Source organism: Schistocerca nitens, chromosome 1, assembly GCF_023898315.1.
Source record: "Schistocerca nitens isolate TAMUIC-IGC-003100 chromosome 1, iqSchNite1.1, whole genome shotgun sequence".
Lineage (NCBI taxonomy): Eukaryota > Metazoa > Arthropoda > Insecta > Orthoptera > Acrididae > Schistocerca > Schistocerca nitens.
In genome coordinates this window covers 769391056-769409405 of record NC_064614.1, presented here as the reverse complement: position 1 = coordinate 769409405, position 18350 = coordinate 769391056, and the positions used below count along the sequence as shown (strand labels likewise).

The 18350-nt window shown below is 43.5% G+C and overlaps 1 protein-coding gene across 1 annotated transcript in view; it reads right to left on the bottom strand.

Moving 5' to 3' along the window:
• Nucleotides 1-6860: 6860 nt before the first annotated feature.
• The window catches only part of LOC126202397 (uncharacterized), a 36981-nt gene continuing 25491 nt past the window's right edge, over nucleotides 6861-18350 (bottom strand). The window contains exon 2 of the mRNA XM_049936867.1: nucleotides 6861-7475. Within this exon, the coding sequence (XP_049792824.1) occupies nucleotides 6861-7475 (615 nt within the window). The remainder of the gene's footprint in view (nucleotides 7476-18350) is intronic.

Here is an 18350-nt window from a genome sequence, read left to right as displayed (position 1 = left end):
ATACTGTTGGAGTCACCATAAAAGTCAAGCGTGTTCAGTTATGAAACACCACTCGAATGCAGCACGAAACCAATAGCAAGCAAGCAACTTGCCAGTAATTGTATCACCTGTTGGCATTTGTCTCTGGATCTTCGGCCCACGTTTGTTTAGTAATTTTTCTGAATGGCATTGTCAAAGAATCAATCTGCATTGTCGGTGAGGGACTGGAGTCGAGCCCGCGACCGGAGATTACTGGCACATACCTGTCGCACCAACGTCTGACGGCCTTCCCCTGGTCATTATGGCTGTGATTCTCACGTATGAACACTCATAAACATGACAACAGTTGTAATAAAAATAAAGTCTTAAGGGAAAACGGATCTTGGATTCCCATGCTGTAACGAACGACCGTAGTAGTTAACCACAGCAGTAATGAGCGGGTCAGACGCTGGTCGCGAGCTCTACTCCAGTCCGCCACCAGCAGCGGAGGTTAAATCTATGACAATGCCTGCCGCATTGCTGGCGAAACGTCAGAAAAAAAACAGTACACAAACGTCGCCCCAAGTCCCCGAGGCGAAAACCGGCAGGCAATACGTCAATAGGTGGCCACAAATCTTCAACAATTTTGCTGCAGTAAATCTGTCTCTCCACCTGACGAAACTAATTTGTATTACAAAACTCGCTCTATAATTGGATGCTGCACGTTAGAAATATTTCGGTACAATACTGCGATGCTAAAATTTCGCGTTTGTGGAATTAATTTCAGGTATGAACGACGTAACTTCAGACTATTAACAACAGTTTGCGTTTCATAAATGTACACAGTATTTTCGCCTTATATTTATGAGTCGTGTAACCACAGTGACTAATTAAATTTTTGTTGTGCTGACGTAATCAGTACTACATACTATGTATTAGACAGCAATGAGGTCACTTACCTGCTTCTGTCTACAAACCTCGCGGAGGGAACTGTTATTACCATGTTGCCGAAGCTCGTGTTATGACTGTATCTCAGGCCCCTTGACACCTTTCTCGTTCCTATGACCTTATCTTGTATACTACATAACCGTCCACGACGTTGTTGTTAAGGTGTTACTTTCTTACCTAGGGCTCTAAGGGAGAAAGGGTTATTATCGTTTAAAATCTTGTCGACGAGGATGTCATTAGGGACGGAAAATGACATGCATCGAGGTTTCGATGCGATAGTAACCAAATACACCAGATAGGGACTTAATGAGCTTGTCAGATTTAAAGACGAAAAGACAAAGGGAAGTTAAAGAGTTTAACCTCCATCAAGTTTAAGTTTGTTGAGGTGGAGCACTGTGTCGGTGGGACAAAGATGGACAATAATATTGGCTTTAGCTTGTTTAAGAGAACCACCTCGAAATTCGCCTGAAGTCAAAAGCGAAACTACTTAAAACGTGAATTTAGACCCCTCTGCTCCTAATAACTAGGCCGGTGCCCCGCTTTACTCTCTTCAGGATAGAAGAGCTATGGCAGAATTCTACGACCAGTTTTATGATGTTTTCTGCAAACTTGGGACGAGCATTGTATTCAGCACATGAATTCTCAGGATATAAGATACGTGAGCACGGATATATGAACCACGCATTAGCAGATGTGGGTGACTACGTATGGTCAGCGGCCTACAAGAAACATCGTAGTGGAAATAGGTAACCGAACGATCAGGGCAGATGAGGTGGCGGTATCCGTAAAACCACGAGGTGTTCAATAACACCTAGTAAAAAGTAAATTCGTCCACAACCCGAGGGTTGATTGTAGATAACATTGCTTCATTGTGTGTGGTCCCACTGGATATAAAACTTGATACTTTCTTAACTTTAGCCGACTGGAAAACCAGCGTAACTGATCAGTTACAGAAGGATCCAGAGTTTGACAAGGAACTCGAAGCAAGATGTGATTAGAAAATTCACGAGGCTCTCAAGCCACAACTAGACTCTAAAAACTGCCAAATTGCGATTCGGACTGTGGATAGTCACGCCCACAATTTGAAACAGCGTACAGCATGACTGGACTCGTCTCAAAGGTCATCTTTCTCCATCTACCCTGAAAACTGTGGCACCAACTAGATATAATAGTTAGCATGTCTTACCATATGAGGTATGACCTATATTTTGTTTTAACTTGGAAAACTGGAAATTTGTGGTAAGGTCTTATAGGACCAAACTGCTGAGGTCATCGGTCCCTAAGCTTACACACTACTTAATCTAACTTAAACTAACTTACGCTACGGACGACACACACCCACCCATGCCCGAAGGAGAACTCGAACCTCTGACTAGGGAAGCCGCGCGAACCGTGAAAGACGCCACAGACCGCTCGGCTACCCCGAGCAGCATGTTTTAATTTCAATTCAACATTTTCTTTAGTCTCAGTTACAAGAGACAAATTAGCGAAGATACACTATGTGATCTAAAGTATCCGGATACCCCCAAAAGCCGGCCGCTGTGGTCGAGCGGTTCTAGGCGCTACAGTCTGGAACCGCGTGACCGCTACGGTCGCAGGTTCGAATCCTGCCTCGGGCATGGATGTGTGTGATGTCCTTAGGTTAGTTAGGTTTAAGTAGTTCTAAGTCTAGGGGACTGATGACCTCAGATGTTAAGTCCCCATAGTGCTTAGAGCCATTTGAACCATTTTGAACACCCACAAAAACATACAGTTTTCATATTAGGTGCATTGTGCTGCTGTCTATTGCCAGGTACTCCACATCAGCGACCTCAGTAGTCATTAGACATCGTGAGAGACCAGAATGGGGCGCTCTGCGGAACTCACGGACTTCAATGGTGGTCAGGTGAACGTGGTCAGGTGATTAGGTATCACTTGTGTCATACGTCTGTACGCGAGATTTCCACACTCCTAAACATCCACTGGTCAACTTTTTCCGATGTGATAGTAAAGTGGAAACGTGAACGGAAACGTACAGCACAAAAGCGTACAGGCCGACCTCGTCTGTTGACTGACAGACGACCGACAGTTGAAGCAGGTCGTAATATGTAGTAGGCAGACATCTATCCAGACCATCAAACAGGAATTCCAAATTGCATCAGGATCCACTACAAGTACTATGACAGTTAGGCGGGAGGTGAGAAAACTTGGATTTCATTATCGAGCGACTGCTCATATGCCACACATCACGCCGGTAAATGCCAGACGACGCCTAGCTTAATGCAAGGAGCGTGAATATTGGACGATTGAACAGTGGAAAAACGTTGTGTGGAGTGACGAATCACCGTACACAATGTGGCGTTCCGGTGGAAGGGGGTGAGTATGACGAATGCCCGGTGAACGTCATCTACCGGCGTGTGCAGTCCCCCAACAGTAAGATTCGGAGGCGGTGGTTTTATGGTGTGGTCGTGTTTTCCATGGAGGGGCTTGCACCCCTTGTTGTTTTGCGTGGCACTATCACAGCACAGGCCTACACTGATGTTTTAAGCACGTTCTTGCTTCCTACTGTTGAAGAGCAATTCGATGATGGTGATTGCATCTTTCAACACTATTGACCATCTGTTCATAATGCAGGGCCTGTGGCGGAGTGGTTGCACGATAATAACATCCCTGTAATGGACTGGCATGCACGGAGTCCTGACCTGAGTCCTACAGAACACCTTTGGGATGTTTTGGAGCGCTAACTTTTTGAAAGGCCTCTGCGACCGACATCGATACTTCTCCCCAGTGCTGCACTACATGAAGAATGGGCTGCCATTCCCCAACAAAGCTTCCAGCACCTGCCAGCCTGCGAGGGTGGAAGCTATCATGAAGGCTAAGGGTGGGCCAACCCCATATTGAATTCCAGCGTAACCGATGGAGGGCGCCACGAACTTTAAGTCATTTTCAGCCTATGTCCAGATACTTTTGATCACATATGGATGCCAAAATATAGCGTTTAACGTATTTACGTGAGTAAATAGTTTGTTCTTACCTTATTATAAGGTTCACTATCAGTTACAACTATTACAATAGAATATGGCTGTTTTAACAACGATGAGAAAAGAGAGGATATACCCAGAGTGTTGCTGCATGAATCATCCTCTAGCTGTAACTCCTCATTTCTGCTATTTTTATCTCCTGCGATAGCTTTGAGGAAGGGGATTATCTATTACCCATGTAAACATAGGGAAAAAAAAACAAAGAAGCCAGTGCATAACTCGTTGCTCCTGTCTTTATGTTGCCCAATTCGCTAGCTACGGCGTTGCTCGCTGTAAGACAGAGTACACGTAGAACTCGGGATGGCATGACTACAACTTTGTGATAGAAGATGCCGCACCGAGGAGATTCAAGTAGCTGCGACATATTTCACTCAGCTTCCAGAGAAGCTCGTTCAGAAACAGGTGTTTGTAAGGAAAATTGCAAACGTAAAAATCGTCATATTTTGTAGTGCTTTTATTACACATTTTTCGGCTGTTTTATTTACACTCTTTGAACCCAGTCATTTAAAGCTAATACATTTACAAAGTAATATGTTCAGTCAATTACGCACAGAAATAATACACTGAGACCGGTTTCATTGCTAAGAATGACAGTCGTTTGACGATGATAGCAACACTGAGCACACATAATTTCCAGAGAATCATAGTGAAGCAAGTACTTGATCAGATTTTCAAGGACAGAATCTCTCATACACGTATTCGTAATAATATCTGCCCAAAAGTGCAAAATATTCCGAAGTAGGAAGTATTATAACAAAAGACATTTCGTAGAAAGTCCAACAAAATTACATATACGAGGGCTATTCCGAAAGTAAGGTCCGATAGGTCGCGAAATGGAAACCACGGTAAAAATCAAAAATGTTTTATTTGCAACAGTTAGATACACCTTGCAGCTACTTATCTCCATAGTCGCCGACCCGACTTACACGTGTATCGTAGCGTTGTACCAACTTTCCCATACCCTCGCTATAGAAGGCAGCCGCCAGTGCTCTCCGCCAATTCTCTACGCTGGCCTACGGCTCGTTGTCTTGTGCCGAAATGTTGTCTTCATAACCAGCGGTTCATGTGACCTGAGCTGAAACTCAGAGGGAGACAATTACGGGCTGTATTGTGGGTAATCTCACATTTCCATTTGAAAACGATGCAGGAGCATCTTCATTGCCCCTGCAGAATGCGGCTGAGAATTGTCTTGAAGACGAAACAGTACGACAGTTATGTAATGTTAGCTGCATAGCTTCAGGGGAAATTTCTCACCAGGCCCCCGTACTTGGCGGCAGACACTATTTTCTAGACATCTTTACGCACTCACTGCGAGCTCAGAAATGAGAAGAGCGACGTGATGCTAACTGGGGTTATACTAGAGACACTACCCAACACATCTGTGCAAAGCTTTATCGGATTTTCATAGTCGTTTCCATTTCGTGACCGATCGGACCTTACTTTCGGAATAGCCCTCGTATGTTCTTCATGAGTTGCTGCACGCAAATGACTTCTGTATCGTGACATAATTTAAGTGTCAAGTCTGAGAAAGGTTGGTCTCTTGGCTAAATTACTCATCGTATACTACTATGATTATGAGGATCATTAAGGAAAAAAAAGCATCATACACATATTCTTCAAGCTTATTCTCTTTCGCAAATTGATCCCTGTCAGAGGTTGCGATATTCGGTATGTACACATTCAACATTACTTAACTGAAAATATGATATTACTAAAAGGACATGGACTAAAAGCATAACAGGGTTTAAACTGCTGAACTAAAATGATGTTCTTGAATATGAAATTCTTGTTAGCGGCAGAAGAAAGCAGAGCATTTGGCTCATTTAGTGTTCTTGGGTTATATATCGCTATAAAAACAAAATGTAACGAAGAGGGTCTAAACATGGATACAGGAGGAATGCATGTTACAAGGAGACCAGCCGTCCACCAAAAATATAAGAAACAAGAAGATTTAAACACAAAATTTATCGCAGAATTTTCTATCTTCAGGAAGAATAAGAGGTGAAATGAAACATTCGAAAGTTCAGTTTACCACAGGAGAGAACAAATTCACATATTCACATATGAACCATTCATTTTCTTGTCGTAGTTTTAATTCTTTAAACGTGTTGTACGACATTTTACAACGTGATAGAAAATAATTTCTCTCTAAATGTAAAGAAAATTCCTAGTGAATGATGAGACGGCCAAGAATGTCAAAGCGCTAAACGAGACAATCGCAAGCCCGTCTAACGCGATGAGAGATGCGTAGGCTTGGAGAAATTACGATTTATGAGTGCTAGCACATAACAAAACACAAAACGCAAACTAGTGAATAAATACTTGCTCGGTATGTTTTAAGAAAAGAGATAACTAACATCGAGCATGTGACAAGAAGTCTTAGGTCTGTCACATGGATCAGTCTAGCAAAAGTTCAGAGTCGTGCAAGCGTTTCGATCAAGCTAGAAATGGTTATCTTGGGGGTAAAGCTACACAGCTTTCCGCATAGATGAGAGGATGAAATGACATATTTCTTGCACTCGAGAAACTTGAATCCTCGAGAAGATATGGACTGGTCCTCGATTCTTCATGTCAAAGGATCTGCACGTGAAAGGCCTCTTTCACTTTCTAATTATTTTATTTTCCGAAATATGGAGAAAGATTTGGATTCATGGAATAAGCAACAATATGTATTAACAATAAAGGTGGAAAATGTGTTCGTTTGTGAAATGGCGAAAGTAAGCAGAAAATAAAGCGTGTAAGATTGTTAACTTGCAGGTTTTCATCACTCTTTTACAATTTTCATCTCCCGATGAACGTGGGAACTTTTCAACTCCTCTCGTATTTCACCTAAAATTGACACATCGGAAATAAAGTGTAACGGGACCTAGCGAGGGTACACAGTTTGGCAGGAGTGCCGCGCACCACTGAGAACGGCAGCGGCTGAGGTGCGGTTCAGGCGCGTGGACTCTGGTGCGGGGGCTGAGAGGCGGCGGTGGGCGACGCGTGCGCCTGCGCGCCGGCCGGTGCCTGCTGCGGAGGCGGCGGCGGGCACATCATGGCGGCGGCGGCGGCGGCCGCGGCGGCGGCGGCCTGCTGGGGCTGCGGCGTGGGCGGCGCCCAGGCAGGCGGGAAGCCGGCGGGGGTGGCGCACTCGTAGTACGCCGGCTGGAAGTGTGGCGCGCCCGCCTCGCTGTACTTGCCCATGTCCGCCTCGAACAGCACGTTGTTGATGGCGTGCTGCACGATGGCGCGCGTGCGGTGGTCGAGCGCGCGCAGCTTGTTGGCCACGTGCTCGCCGTAGACGGCGCAATCGTCCCGCGCCAATGCACCCGCCGTCACCGCCGCCTTGAGCAGGCCGCACGCGTCCGCCAGCCGCGTCTCCTCCGACCAGCCGCGCTTGCGCTTCAGCGCCGGCTTCTTGTCGCCGTCCGCCGAGAACCGCTCCAGCACAGCGCCGTCGCCCGCCACCGGGCTATCCTCGCTGTACTCCATCTTCAGAACGTCCGTCGGGATGTCCGGTTCCTCGTCCGTAATGAAGTCCTCTCCCTCGTAGTCACCGTCGTCATCCTGGCAGAAGAATGATATCGAAGAATAACACCAAACAGCAGCACTATTTATTCACTACCTGATACGGCCAGCTATTACAATTATTAAATAAAAAAGTTACATAACATTTCATTAAATACTGTACAAAGCAAAAAATAACAAGAAAGCCTGCACTGAGCAGAACAGACGTTAAATAGCAAACGACCACAGTCACTTTTTCATGACAGACTAAACGTTACTGTTGATGTAGAAATGTCAGAATCGTAAAGGCAAAATACACTGAAGTGACATGTTCTCATGTTATTCAGTCTGTGTATAGAGCAAACAATAAAAGAAACCACAGATAAATTTGGAAAAGGGAATAAAAGTTCACGGAGATGAAATAAAAAACTAAGATTTCCTGATGACACAGTAATTCTGTCAGCGACGGCAAGAGTTCAGAAGATCTGTTGAACGCAATGGGCACTATTTTGAAAAGATGCCTTAAAACAAACATTAATAAAACTAAACCGGGATAATCGTACGTGGACGAATTAAAACAGACGATATTGGCGCAGTTTGATTAGTATATGAGCCTTTAAGGGTGCTATATTAGATCTGCTATTTGGCCATCAAAATAACTGACGTAGATGTGAAAATATCGATGTCAGTTGAAGTTGTTTTCTTTGAGAGCTAAAGGACGATTCTGAGAACTGCCCCAACCCTGTTACCCAGCGGCTGGTACGTCCGGTTACCACCGAAGAAGCAACGACTGTTTTGAGAATCACAACCAGTGTGCACGCTCTCCACGCCGTTATGACGTGCCCCTGTTTGCCATAGACAGGCATAAATGACTTGGCGTACCGATGTAGAAACTCTTTGCACCAGCGTGGTGAGAATATTGAATATGTTGGGCATCACTTCCACACAACGGGGTACTATTGTAGCTGACTGTGGATAACATTTTGTCACAAGAATTAATTACTTCTTGAATCACATTTTTAAAATACTTGGTAAACGAAGCCATATGAGACCCTGTTTTACAGAGAGATTTCTATGTGCACTAATATGTCGTATCTACTAGTACGAAAGAAAAGAAACTAAGTTAATGCTTCACCGGCGACAAGGTGCAACACTACGACATTTGGACAAATAGCAGTCCTCTAATCGTCTGAAATGATATAGGGTGATAATCAAAACCAAACTCGCGATAGTCAAACGTGGACTTCAACCCCGTTTCTCCCGAAGACGTTTCCAGTGACTTAACCGCTACGCCATCTGAGCTTAAGTGAGTGCTAAGTCTAGAGGAAGAGCTATGAATACAGTATTCATCCCCCTTACTAGAAGTTTCGGAGTTCATTCTATGTTCTTACACGTTCATCCTTTGCGAATAGATACACTTTTATTGTTATGAGGCTAGTTACTCTCGTGCAAGGAGAGAACATGTGCGTGTTGTTTTCAATAATTAAAGTCTTGTAGGAACATACTAGACACAGCGTCTCTATTTCAATCTTAACAGCCAATATCGTTGTTTAATTGTTCAAGCTGCCTCTCTTTTTTCTCGGAGCTGAGCAGATGCAATTTCCACACCTTCCATCTGGGAGATTGGGGGAGAGCTTACTGCGGATCTGTACGGGATTTGGCGAGCGGAGAGGACTCATTAGTTTATTAGAATGGTAACGGATACAGTAGTAGTGGAAATAATATAAAGGCAGGGTTCACGGAGGTAACAGTACAATGTCTGAACCATAAATGTATCGAATTTACTATGGAAGTAGTAGAGGCATATAAGACATACACAGTCATAGCGGAATTACATAGTTTCTTTCATAACATGAATAACAAAAAATCAGGCATTTCCATTTCCTGGATGGAAACGGGTATAAGTGCACTCTGCTGTTGTGTTACTGCATTGTTAGTATGTTGTCCAATATTCGCTCTACCTCTTCGGCGTTGATTTTGTTAGGCCTTGCAGTAAAATTGTCGCCACTCTGCTCCTGTCGCTCTTTCAGCTCATATACGGTCTCAAATTGCCTTCCATTCCGATAAACAGGCTTGCAAGTATTCACCAAAGATTTTCCACGGTATTCAAATCCGGGCTAAGTGCAGACGAGGGAAAGACATTAAATCTTTATCTTCAAACCACTTATTGTTTGTAGTAGAAACACACACAGATTCATTGTTTTGTTGAAATATTATACTTTCGTTCCCTAGGTTCTTACACGTTCTAATCAATTCTGTCTCTAACATCTTTGAGTGCAAGATGGAGTTCATTGTTGTGTTCAGCCAAGCAATGTGACTTAACTTCACCACTCAAGTCTGCTCAAATAATAACACTTCCACCATAAAAAATTCTGCTCATTGTTACCTGCTGCTCTGTTCTCTGATCATGTTAATAATATTGAAATCCATCCTGTCCATCTAAATCAAACTTCTTCTCCTCGTAACTGAAGATCACTTTATCCCATTCCGAAGATCATGACAGATGTTTTTCACCAAATTCCAATCTCGCTTGTTCATGTTTGGATGTTAGAGCGTGTTTCTGCAGTTATTTCTTGAATGCAATATGTTTGTCATGTGAAAAAATTTGTCTTACACGTCTGGCAGTTACTGGCAACTGTAAATCAGCAACAAGTTGTGAAGAATAACAGTTTGTGGCCCTTTATATGTCTCAGATAATTTTCTACTTTGCCCATAGTTTCCGTTCTATCCATATCGTGCCCCAACTCTAACGAGATTATCAATCACTGTACTTTGAATAAAAATGGTTCAAATGGCTCTGAGCACTATGGGACTTAACTGCTGAGGTCATCAGTCCCTTAGAACTTAGAACTACTTAAACCTAACTAACCCAAGGACGTGACATACATCCATGCCCGAGGCAGGATTCGAACCTGCGACCGTAGCGGTCGCGCGTTCCAGACTGTAGCGCCTAGAACCTCTCGGTCATCCCGGCCGGCGTGCTTTGAACAGTTCACCTTCTTAGCAATTTGACGATTACAGAGTTCCATTTCGTTGTACACACCGATTTTTGCATTTTAATCACATAATGATAACTTTCCTCTGCGTAACATTATCACAATCGTGGTTCACGTACACAACTCGCATTATCACTAATGGTGTCTGTTTTCTATCTGCAGTAAAGGCGCATACGCACACACTAAAACCGCACAGAGCCGACTGCTTCTATACCGAATTCCACCCTCTACCGCCGCGCGGGCTAGTCTTTCGGTCTTAGGCGTCTTGGCACGGTTCGTGCGGCTCCCCCCGCGAGGTTCGAGTTCTCCCTCGGGAGTGTGTGTGTGTGTGTTGCCCTTAGCGTAAGTTAAAAGTTAGATTAAGTAGTGAACCAACTGAATCGTTGATGTCTTGTTATACACTGTGCTACTGTCAGAAAACGCGGTACCACTTGACTTTATTTGTCGATAGAATGGATTTCATACTGCTGCATATACACTGTGTACATCTGTTCCAACCGACAATGTTAATTTTCCAGCAAATATACTGACTTCCACTACTGATAGGAATCTAAGTACAACTGTTTCTTACAAAATAAAATTAAAAGGTACCCCTTTACAATAGTTGCCTGCAATAAATACCTACGATGTAGATAATTACTTTGCTAACATACAGGTAAGTTCCTATATTCACATTTTTCATAGTTTTTGACGTAGGGCGATAACATAAAAAAATACCACGTTGAAGAAAACGAAGGATGTACTGTATTGGAATAAAATCATTGACATTCTTCGAAGACATCGAAGTCGGCATTGACTAGAAATTATTGATTGTGACTATTGCAGTTTCGGCCTTACGGCCATTATCAAGTGATATACTGGAAAAGACTGTGCTTTAGCACAATGTAAAACCTTTACAATCTTCTGACATGTATTTATATCATCGTCGTGCCTGCACCTTTTGACAGTGTCACCATCTTCAACATACACTGATTAGCCAGAACATTATGGCCACCTACCCAATAGCCGGTATGTCCGCCTTTGGCACTGATAATAGCGGCGACAGGTCGTAGCATAGAAGCAATAATGCCGATGCAGGAAGTTGACATCGCATCTACACACGCATGTCGCCCAATTCCTGTAATTTCCGGGGAGAGGGGCGATGAGATCTGACCCCACGTTCAACCACATCCCAGAAGTGTTCGATCGGGTTCGGATCTGGCGAGTTGGGGAGAATGACGCTGCTATCGCCTGGACGGGTTTATATCGATAGTAGTTCGGTGGTCATAATTTTCTGGCTGATCAGTATAAATCCCAACGAAGCATTGGTCCTGTAGCAGTTGGTGCGAAAATACATTCACAATTTTACACGACAGTGACCTCCAAACATTAAAAATTAATCAGTTGACTGGCGTAAAAAAATTGGTATGGCCTACTGAGGACTACATGAAATAAGTTCTTATTTCTTTCTTTCTGCTAATTTCTCCTTTCTTTCTTTCCAGTAGTTTCTCATTCTTTTCCTATGTTGTATTCTTTCTACTGACCGTATTGCGCCTGCCTTTTTCTATGTTTTCTCTCAGCAGCCTTTAAAATTTTTTACTTTTGAATTGATTTTTTTCATATTTGTTCCTTCGTAATTTCCATTTCCCTCATGTTTGATTGACTTCTTTGACCAACGTCACTGTCGTTTTTGGATTTCTTGTCGAACAACTAAAAATTCTTTTTGTTATTCTTTTCTCATCTTGTCCTTTAAGGTGTCCATAGTTGAACAGAACTCTTTTCTTGCTCATCGCGTCTAATATACGTTTTATTCTTTCATAAAGTAGTTTATACCTTCTTAATTTCCTTTTCCAGTAGTCGTATATTGATCCCATAATTTTTGTATTTTCTTTTCCTTCTTTTCTATTTCAACTAACTGTTTGGCTATACAGCGTGATTTTTTCCACCGTGTACAAACTCTAGGGATTGATCGAAGAGAGGGTACGGAATAAAAAAGGTCCAATGAACTTATGTGCGGAAATGCATGCTAGAGACCATTTATTCAATCATAAATTGTTACAGAACTGCGGTCTAATACTCGCTGTTACCATGCAGCCACAGTTACAGTATGTGCTGAAAATGGTTTCCATGTGCCTCAACGCATACGTGTACGCGCCGTAGCATGTTCTGTCTCACATGTTCACATCGGCCAGGCTGCATCCGAACAGTGTCAAAGGCAGAATGAATACGCTTCTCCGGTGTTTCCACATCTGGAATGGGTTCTGCCTACACGATACTTTTGAGATGGCCCCATAACCAAAAATCGTACCGGTTGAGATCCGGTGAACGAGCAGGCTGGACCCCCTCGTCGGATCCATCGACCGGGAAGACACGATTAAAATGCGTCAAGACGTTAAGTGGGCTGGAGCACTATTATGGTAGCAACCACAGAACCCTTCGAATCATCAATGGCACTTCTTCCAGCAGGGGAGGCAAAGTCACCCTCAAGAAACGCCGATAGTTGCAGCCAGAAACGTCGATAGTTGCGGCCTGTTAGGCGACGTGGAAAGAACATTGGTCCCAAAATACGGTCGACAATTATTCCGGCCCACACATTCCGGCTGCACCGATGCTGATGATTCGCTGTCACCATACCATTGGTGTTCTGTATACAATCTCATATATGACTGTTAAGAAAGTTGAAGATAAAACTGCGCGTAAAGGTGGCCTCATCTGTGGGTAGGATGGATGACACAAATCCCGGAATCACGGTTGCCTGGTGAAGAAACCAGTGATAAAACTGCTCCCTATATGGAAAGTCTGCCGTTAGTAAGTCATGCACACGCCGTAAGTGATAAGGGTAGCAACTATTGTCACGGAGCATGTTCATCATGGTCGTCTGGCAGGCCAACTGCCTAGTACTCAAACGGCGGTCGCTTAACACAGTGTTAATCACATAGTCCTCAAGCCTGGTGTCCGAACATTTCGGGTACGTCCTTCATGACTTCCTACTTCCTGAAACAACCGTGTCTCTGACAAACGGCGAAACACTGTTGCGAACATTGAATGCTGTGGTTGTTGTCGGCGGGGATAAGTCTCCTTATACAACATTGGTGCCCGCGGCCCGTTGCTATTTGCAACACATGTTGGCAAGCTCTCGATATGAATTCGGAACCATTGTGTACAACGTTGCATCACATCCACTACGAGGTGAGTCAGCAAGAGAAGAAGTAAATCGGACACAACATATGCCGTATGAGGAATAGTACCACTCTCTGGAAGGAAAGCATGCCTACTGTAACTGTGGCTGCATGGTACAGCGCGTATTAGACTGCAGTCTCAGTAACAAAGTGTGACTGAATAAATGGTCTCTAGCATGGAAACCGTGCATTTCCGGACATAAATTATTTATAATTTTTTGTTCCGTAACCTCTCATCGATCAATCCCTAGAGTTTGTACACGGTAGAAAAAATCAACCTGTATTTAAAGAAAGGCATTCTGTACCATAAGGCATTCTAGTCTAATGACAGTGTTGTCGTTCTTTTGTTTTTACATTTTTATTTCAACTATCACATTAGCGTTGCACAATGCCATTGCCTGCTTCGACCAGCCATTGGTCATCTTCAGGCTGAAGGCAGACGTTGCTAGTGGATACCACTGCGTTGTCACAACGGAAACTGCTTGAAGCATGTGTCTTTATACATGGATCAGAGTAACAAAAGTGACTCGCAGCTAAGCCGTTGCAGCTGCAATCAGAGTACGAGGCGAGTCACACCTTCTCTCCTGTACACAGTTATACTACTTCCCTATCTCAGCTGCCGTTACTAATCAATGTTTGTCCGCCCCTGGTAGCTGAGTGGTCACCGTGACGGAATGTCGTACCTAACGGCCCGGGTTCGATTCCCCGCTGGGCCAGAGAGTTTCTCCGCTCTGGGACTGGGTGTTGTGTTGTCCGTATCATCATCATTTCATCCTCATCGACACGTAAGTCGCCGAAGTGGCGTCAACTCGAGAGACTTACACCAGGCCAACTGTCTACCCGACGGGAGGCCCCAGCCACACGGCATAATCAATGTTTTTTCTCAGTGGTGTAGGTTTCTTGCACAAAACTTGTGAAACTGCTTACGAATGCGATAAGACTTTCATGATCCTACAAAGCAAACTCAGTGCTTTATGTTCATGGGGTACGCATGAACGTCCTCATGGTGTAACTGCACAGCTGCTACTGAGACCACATTGCGCTTGGGGCGAACCGACAACACCAACCGTTCTCATGTTCACTTTGTTATTCTGATCCATGCATGTTCTGAAGATGACCACTGACTAACCAAAAGCAGCAACAGCATTGTGAAATGCTCATGTGACTGTGTAGAAACAAATATAACAATAAATGATACTCGACTGATGAGGTTATGGGACCTAATTCTGCCACCGCTCCTAATGTCGACCCCCCCCCCCCCCCCCTTCAAGAATTTCCGGTTTCCACAGTTGGTAACCAACGTTTAGCTGTGCGCGCACATACTTACCTCATTCTATTGCCTTGTTGAGAAAGTACGTTCTATGCAACAGGTTTTACTTCCATGTGCGAGCCGGCCAGAGTGGCCGAGCGGTTCTAGACGCTCTAGACGTTCTAGACGCTCGGGCATGGATGTGTGTGATGTCCTTAGCTTAGTTAGGTTTAAGTATTTCTAAGTTCTAAGGGACTGATGACCTCAGCTGTTAAGTCCCATAGTGCTCAGAGCCATTTGAACAATTTTTGACAATATGGCAACATACCGAAGATTCTCCCCCCCCCCCCCCATGAACCATGGACCTTGCCGTTGGTGGGGAGGCTTGCGTGCCTCAGCGATACAGATGGCCGTACCGTAGGTGCAACCACAACGGAGGGGTATCTGTTGAGAGGCCAGACAAACATGTGGTTCCTGAAGAGGGGCAGTAGCCTTTTCAGTAGTTGCAGTGGCAACAGTCTGGATGATTGACTGATCTGGCCATGTAACATTAACCAAAACGGCCTTGCTGTGCTGGTACTGCGAACGGCTGAAAGCAAGGGGAAACTACAGCCGTAATTTTTCCCGAGGACATGCAGCTTTACTGTATGATTAAATGATGATGGCGTCCTCTTGGGTAAAATATTCCGGAGGTAAAATAGTCCCCCATTCGGATCTCCGGGCGGGGACTACTCAAGAGGACGTCGTTATCAGGAGAAAGAAAACTGGCATTCTACGGATCGGAGCGTGGAATGTCAGATCCCTTAATCGGGCAGGTAGGTTAGAAAATTTAAAAAGGGAAATGGATAGGTTAAAGTTAGATATAGTGGGAATTAGTGAAGTTCGATGGCAGGAGGAACAAGACTTTTGGTCAGGTGATTACAGGGTTATAAATACAAAATCAAATAGGGGTAATGCAGGAGTAGGTTTAATAATGAATAAAAAAATAGGAGTGCGGGTTAGCAACTACAAACAGCATAGTGAACGCAATATTGTGGCCAAGATAGACACAAAGCCCATGCCTACTACAGTAGTACAAGTTTATATGCCAACTAACTCTGCAGATGATGAAGAAATTGATGAAATGTATGACGAGATAAAAGAAATTATTCAGATAGTAAGGGAGACGAAAATTTAATAGTCATGGGTGACTGGAATTCGAGTGTAGGAAAAGAGAGAGAAGGAAACATAGTAGGTGAATATGGATTGGGGGGGAAGAAATGAAAGTGGAAGCCGCCTTGTAGAATTTTGCACAGAGCATAACTTAATCATAGCTAACACTTGGTTCAAGAATCATAAAAGAAGGGTGTATACCTGGAAGAATCCTGGAGATACCAGAAGGTATCAGATAGATTATATAATGGTAAGACAGAGATTTAGGAACCAGGTTTTAAATTGTAAGACATTTCCAGGGGCAGATGTTGATGCTGACAACAATCTATTGGTTATGAACTGCAGATTGAAACGGAAGAAACTGCAAAAAGGTGGGAATTTAAGGAGATGGGACCTGGATAAACTGAAAGAACCTGAGGTTGTAGAGAGTTTCAGAGAGAGCATAAGGGAACAATTGACAGGAATGGGGGAAAGAAATACAGTAGAAGATGAATGGGTAGCTCTGAGGGATGAAGTAGTGAAGGCAGCAGACAATCAAGTAGGTAAAAAGACGAGGGCTAATAGAAATCCTTGGGTAACAGAAGAAATATTGAATTTAATTGATGAAAGGAGAAAATATAAAAATGCAGCAAATGAAGCAGGCAAAAAACGAATACAAACGTCTCAAAAATGAGATCGACAGGAAGTGCAAAATGGCTAAGCAGGGATGGCTAGAGGACAAATGTAAGCATGTAGAGGCTTGTCTCACTAGGGGTAAGATAGATACTGCCTACAGGAAAATTAAAGAGACCTTTGGAGAGAAGAGAACCACTTGTATGAATATCAAGAGCTCAGATGGCAACCCAGTTCTAACCAAAGAAGGGAAAGCAGAAAGGTGGAAGGAGTATATAGAGGTTTATACAAGGGCGATGTACTTGAGGACAATATTATGGAAATGGAAGAGGATGTAGATGAAGATGAAATGGGAGATAAGATACAGCGTGATGAGTTTGACAGAGCACTGAAAGACCTGAGTCGAAACAAGGCCCCGGGAGTAGACAACATTCTATTAGAACTACTGATGGCCTTGGGAGAGCCAGTCCTGACAAAACTCTACCATCTGGTGAGCAAGATGTATGAGACAGGCGAAATACCCTCAGACTTCAAGAAGAATACAATAATTCCAATCCCAAAGAAAGCAGGTGTTGACAGATGTGAAAATTACCGAACTATCAGTTCAATAAGTCACAGCTGCAAAATACTAACGCGAATTCTTTACAGACGAATGGAAAAACTGGTAGAAGCGGACCTCGGGGAAGATCAGTTTGGATTCCGTAGAAATGTTGGAACACGTGAGGCAACACTAACCTTACGACTTATCTTAGAAGAAAGATTAAGAAAAGGCAAACCTACGTTTCTAGCATTTGTAGACTTAGAGAAAGCTTTTGACAATGTTAACTGGAATACTCTCTTTCAAATTCTGAAGGTGGCAGGGGTAAAATACAGGGAGCGAAAGGCTATTTACAATTTGTATAGAAACCAGATGGCAGTGTTAAGAGTCGAGGGGCATGAAAGGGAAGCAGTGGTTGGGAAAGGAGTGAGACAGGGCTGTAGCCTCTCCCCGATGTTATTCAATCTGTATATTGAGCAAGCAGTAAAGGAAACAAAAGAAAAATTCGGAGTAGGTATTAAAATCCATGGAGAAGAAGTAAAAACTTTGAGGTTCGCCGATGACATTGTAATTCTGTCAGAGATAGCAAAGGACTTGGAAGAGCAGTTGAACGGAATGGACAGTGTCTTGATAGGAGGATATAAGATGAACATCAACAAAAGCAAAACGAGGATAATGGAATGTAGTCAAATTAAATCGGGTGATGCTGAGGGAATTAGATTAGGAAATGAGACACTTAAAGTAGTAAAGGAGTTTTGCTATTTAGGGAGTAAAATAACTGATGATGGTCGAAGTAGAGAGGATATAAAATGTAGACTGGCAATGGCAAGGAAAGCGTTTCTGAAGAAGAGAAATTTGTTAACATCGAGTATAGATTTAAGTGTCAGGAAGACGTTTCTGAAAGTATTTGTATGGAGTGTAGCCATGTATGGAAGTGAAACATGGACGATAACTAGTTTGGACAAGAAGAGAATAGAAGCTTTCGAAATGTGGTGCTACAGAAGAATGCTGAAGATAAGGTGGGTAGATCACGTAACTAATGAGGAGGTATTGAATAGGATTGGGGAGAAGAGAAGTTTGTGGCACAACTTGACTAGAAGAAGGGATCGGTTGGTAGGACATGTTTTGAGGCATCAAGGGATCACAAATTTAGCATTGGAGGGCAGCGTGGAGGGTAAAAATCGTAGAGGGAGACCAAGAGATGAATACACCAAGCAGATTCAGAAGGAT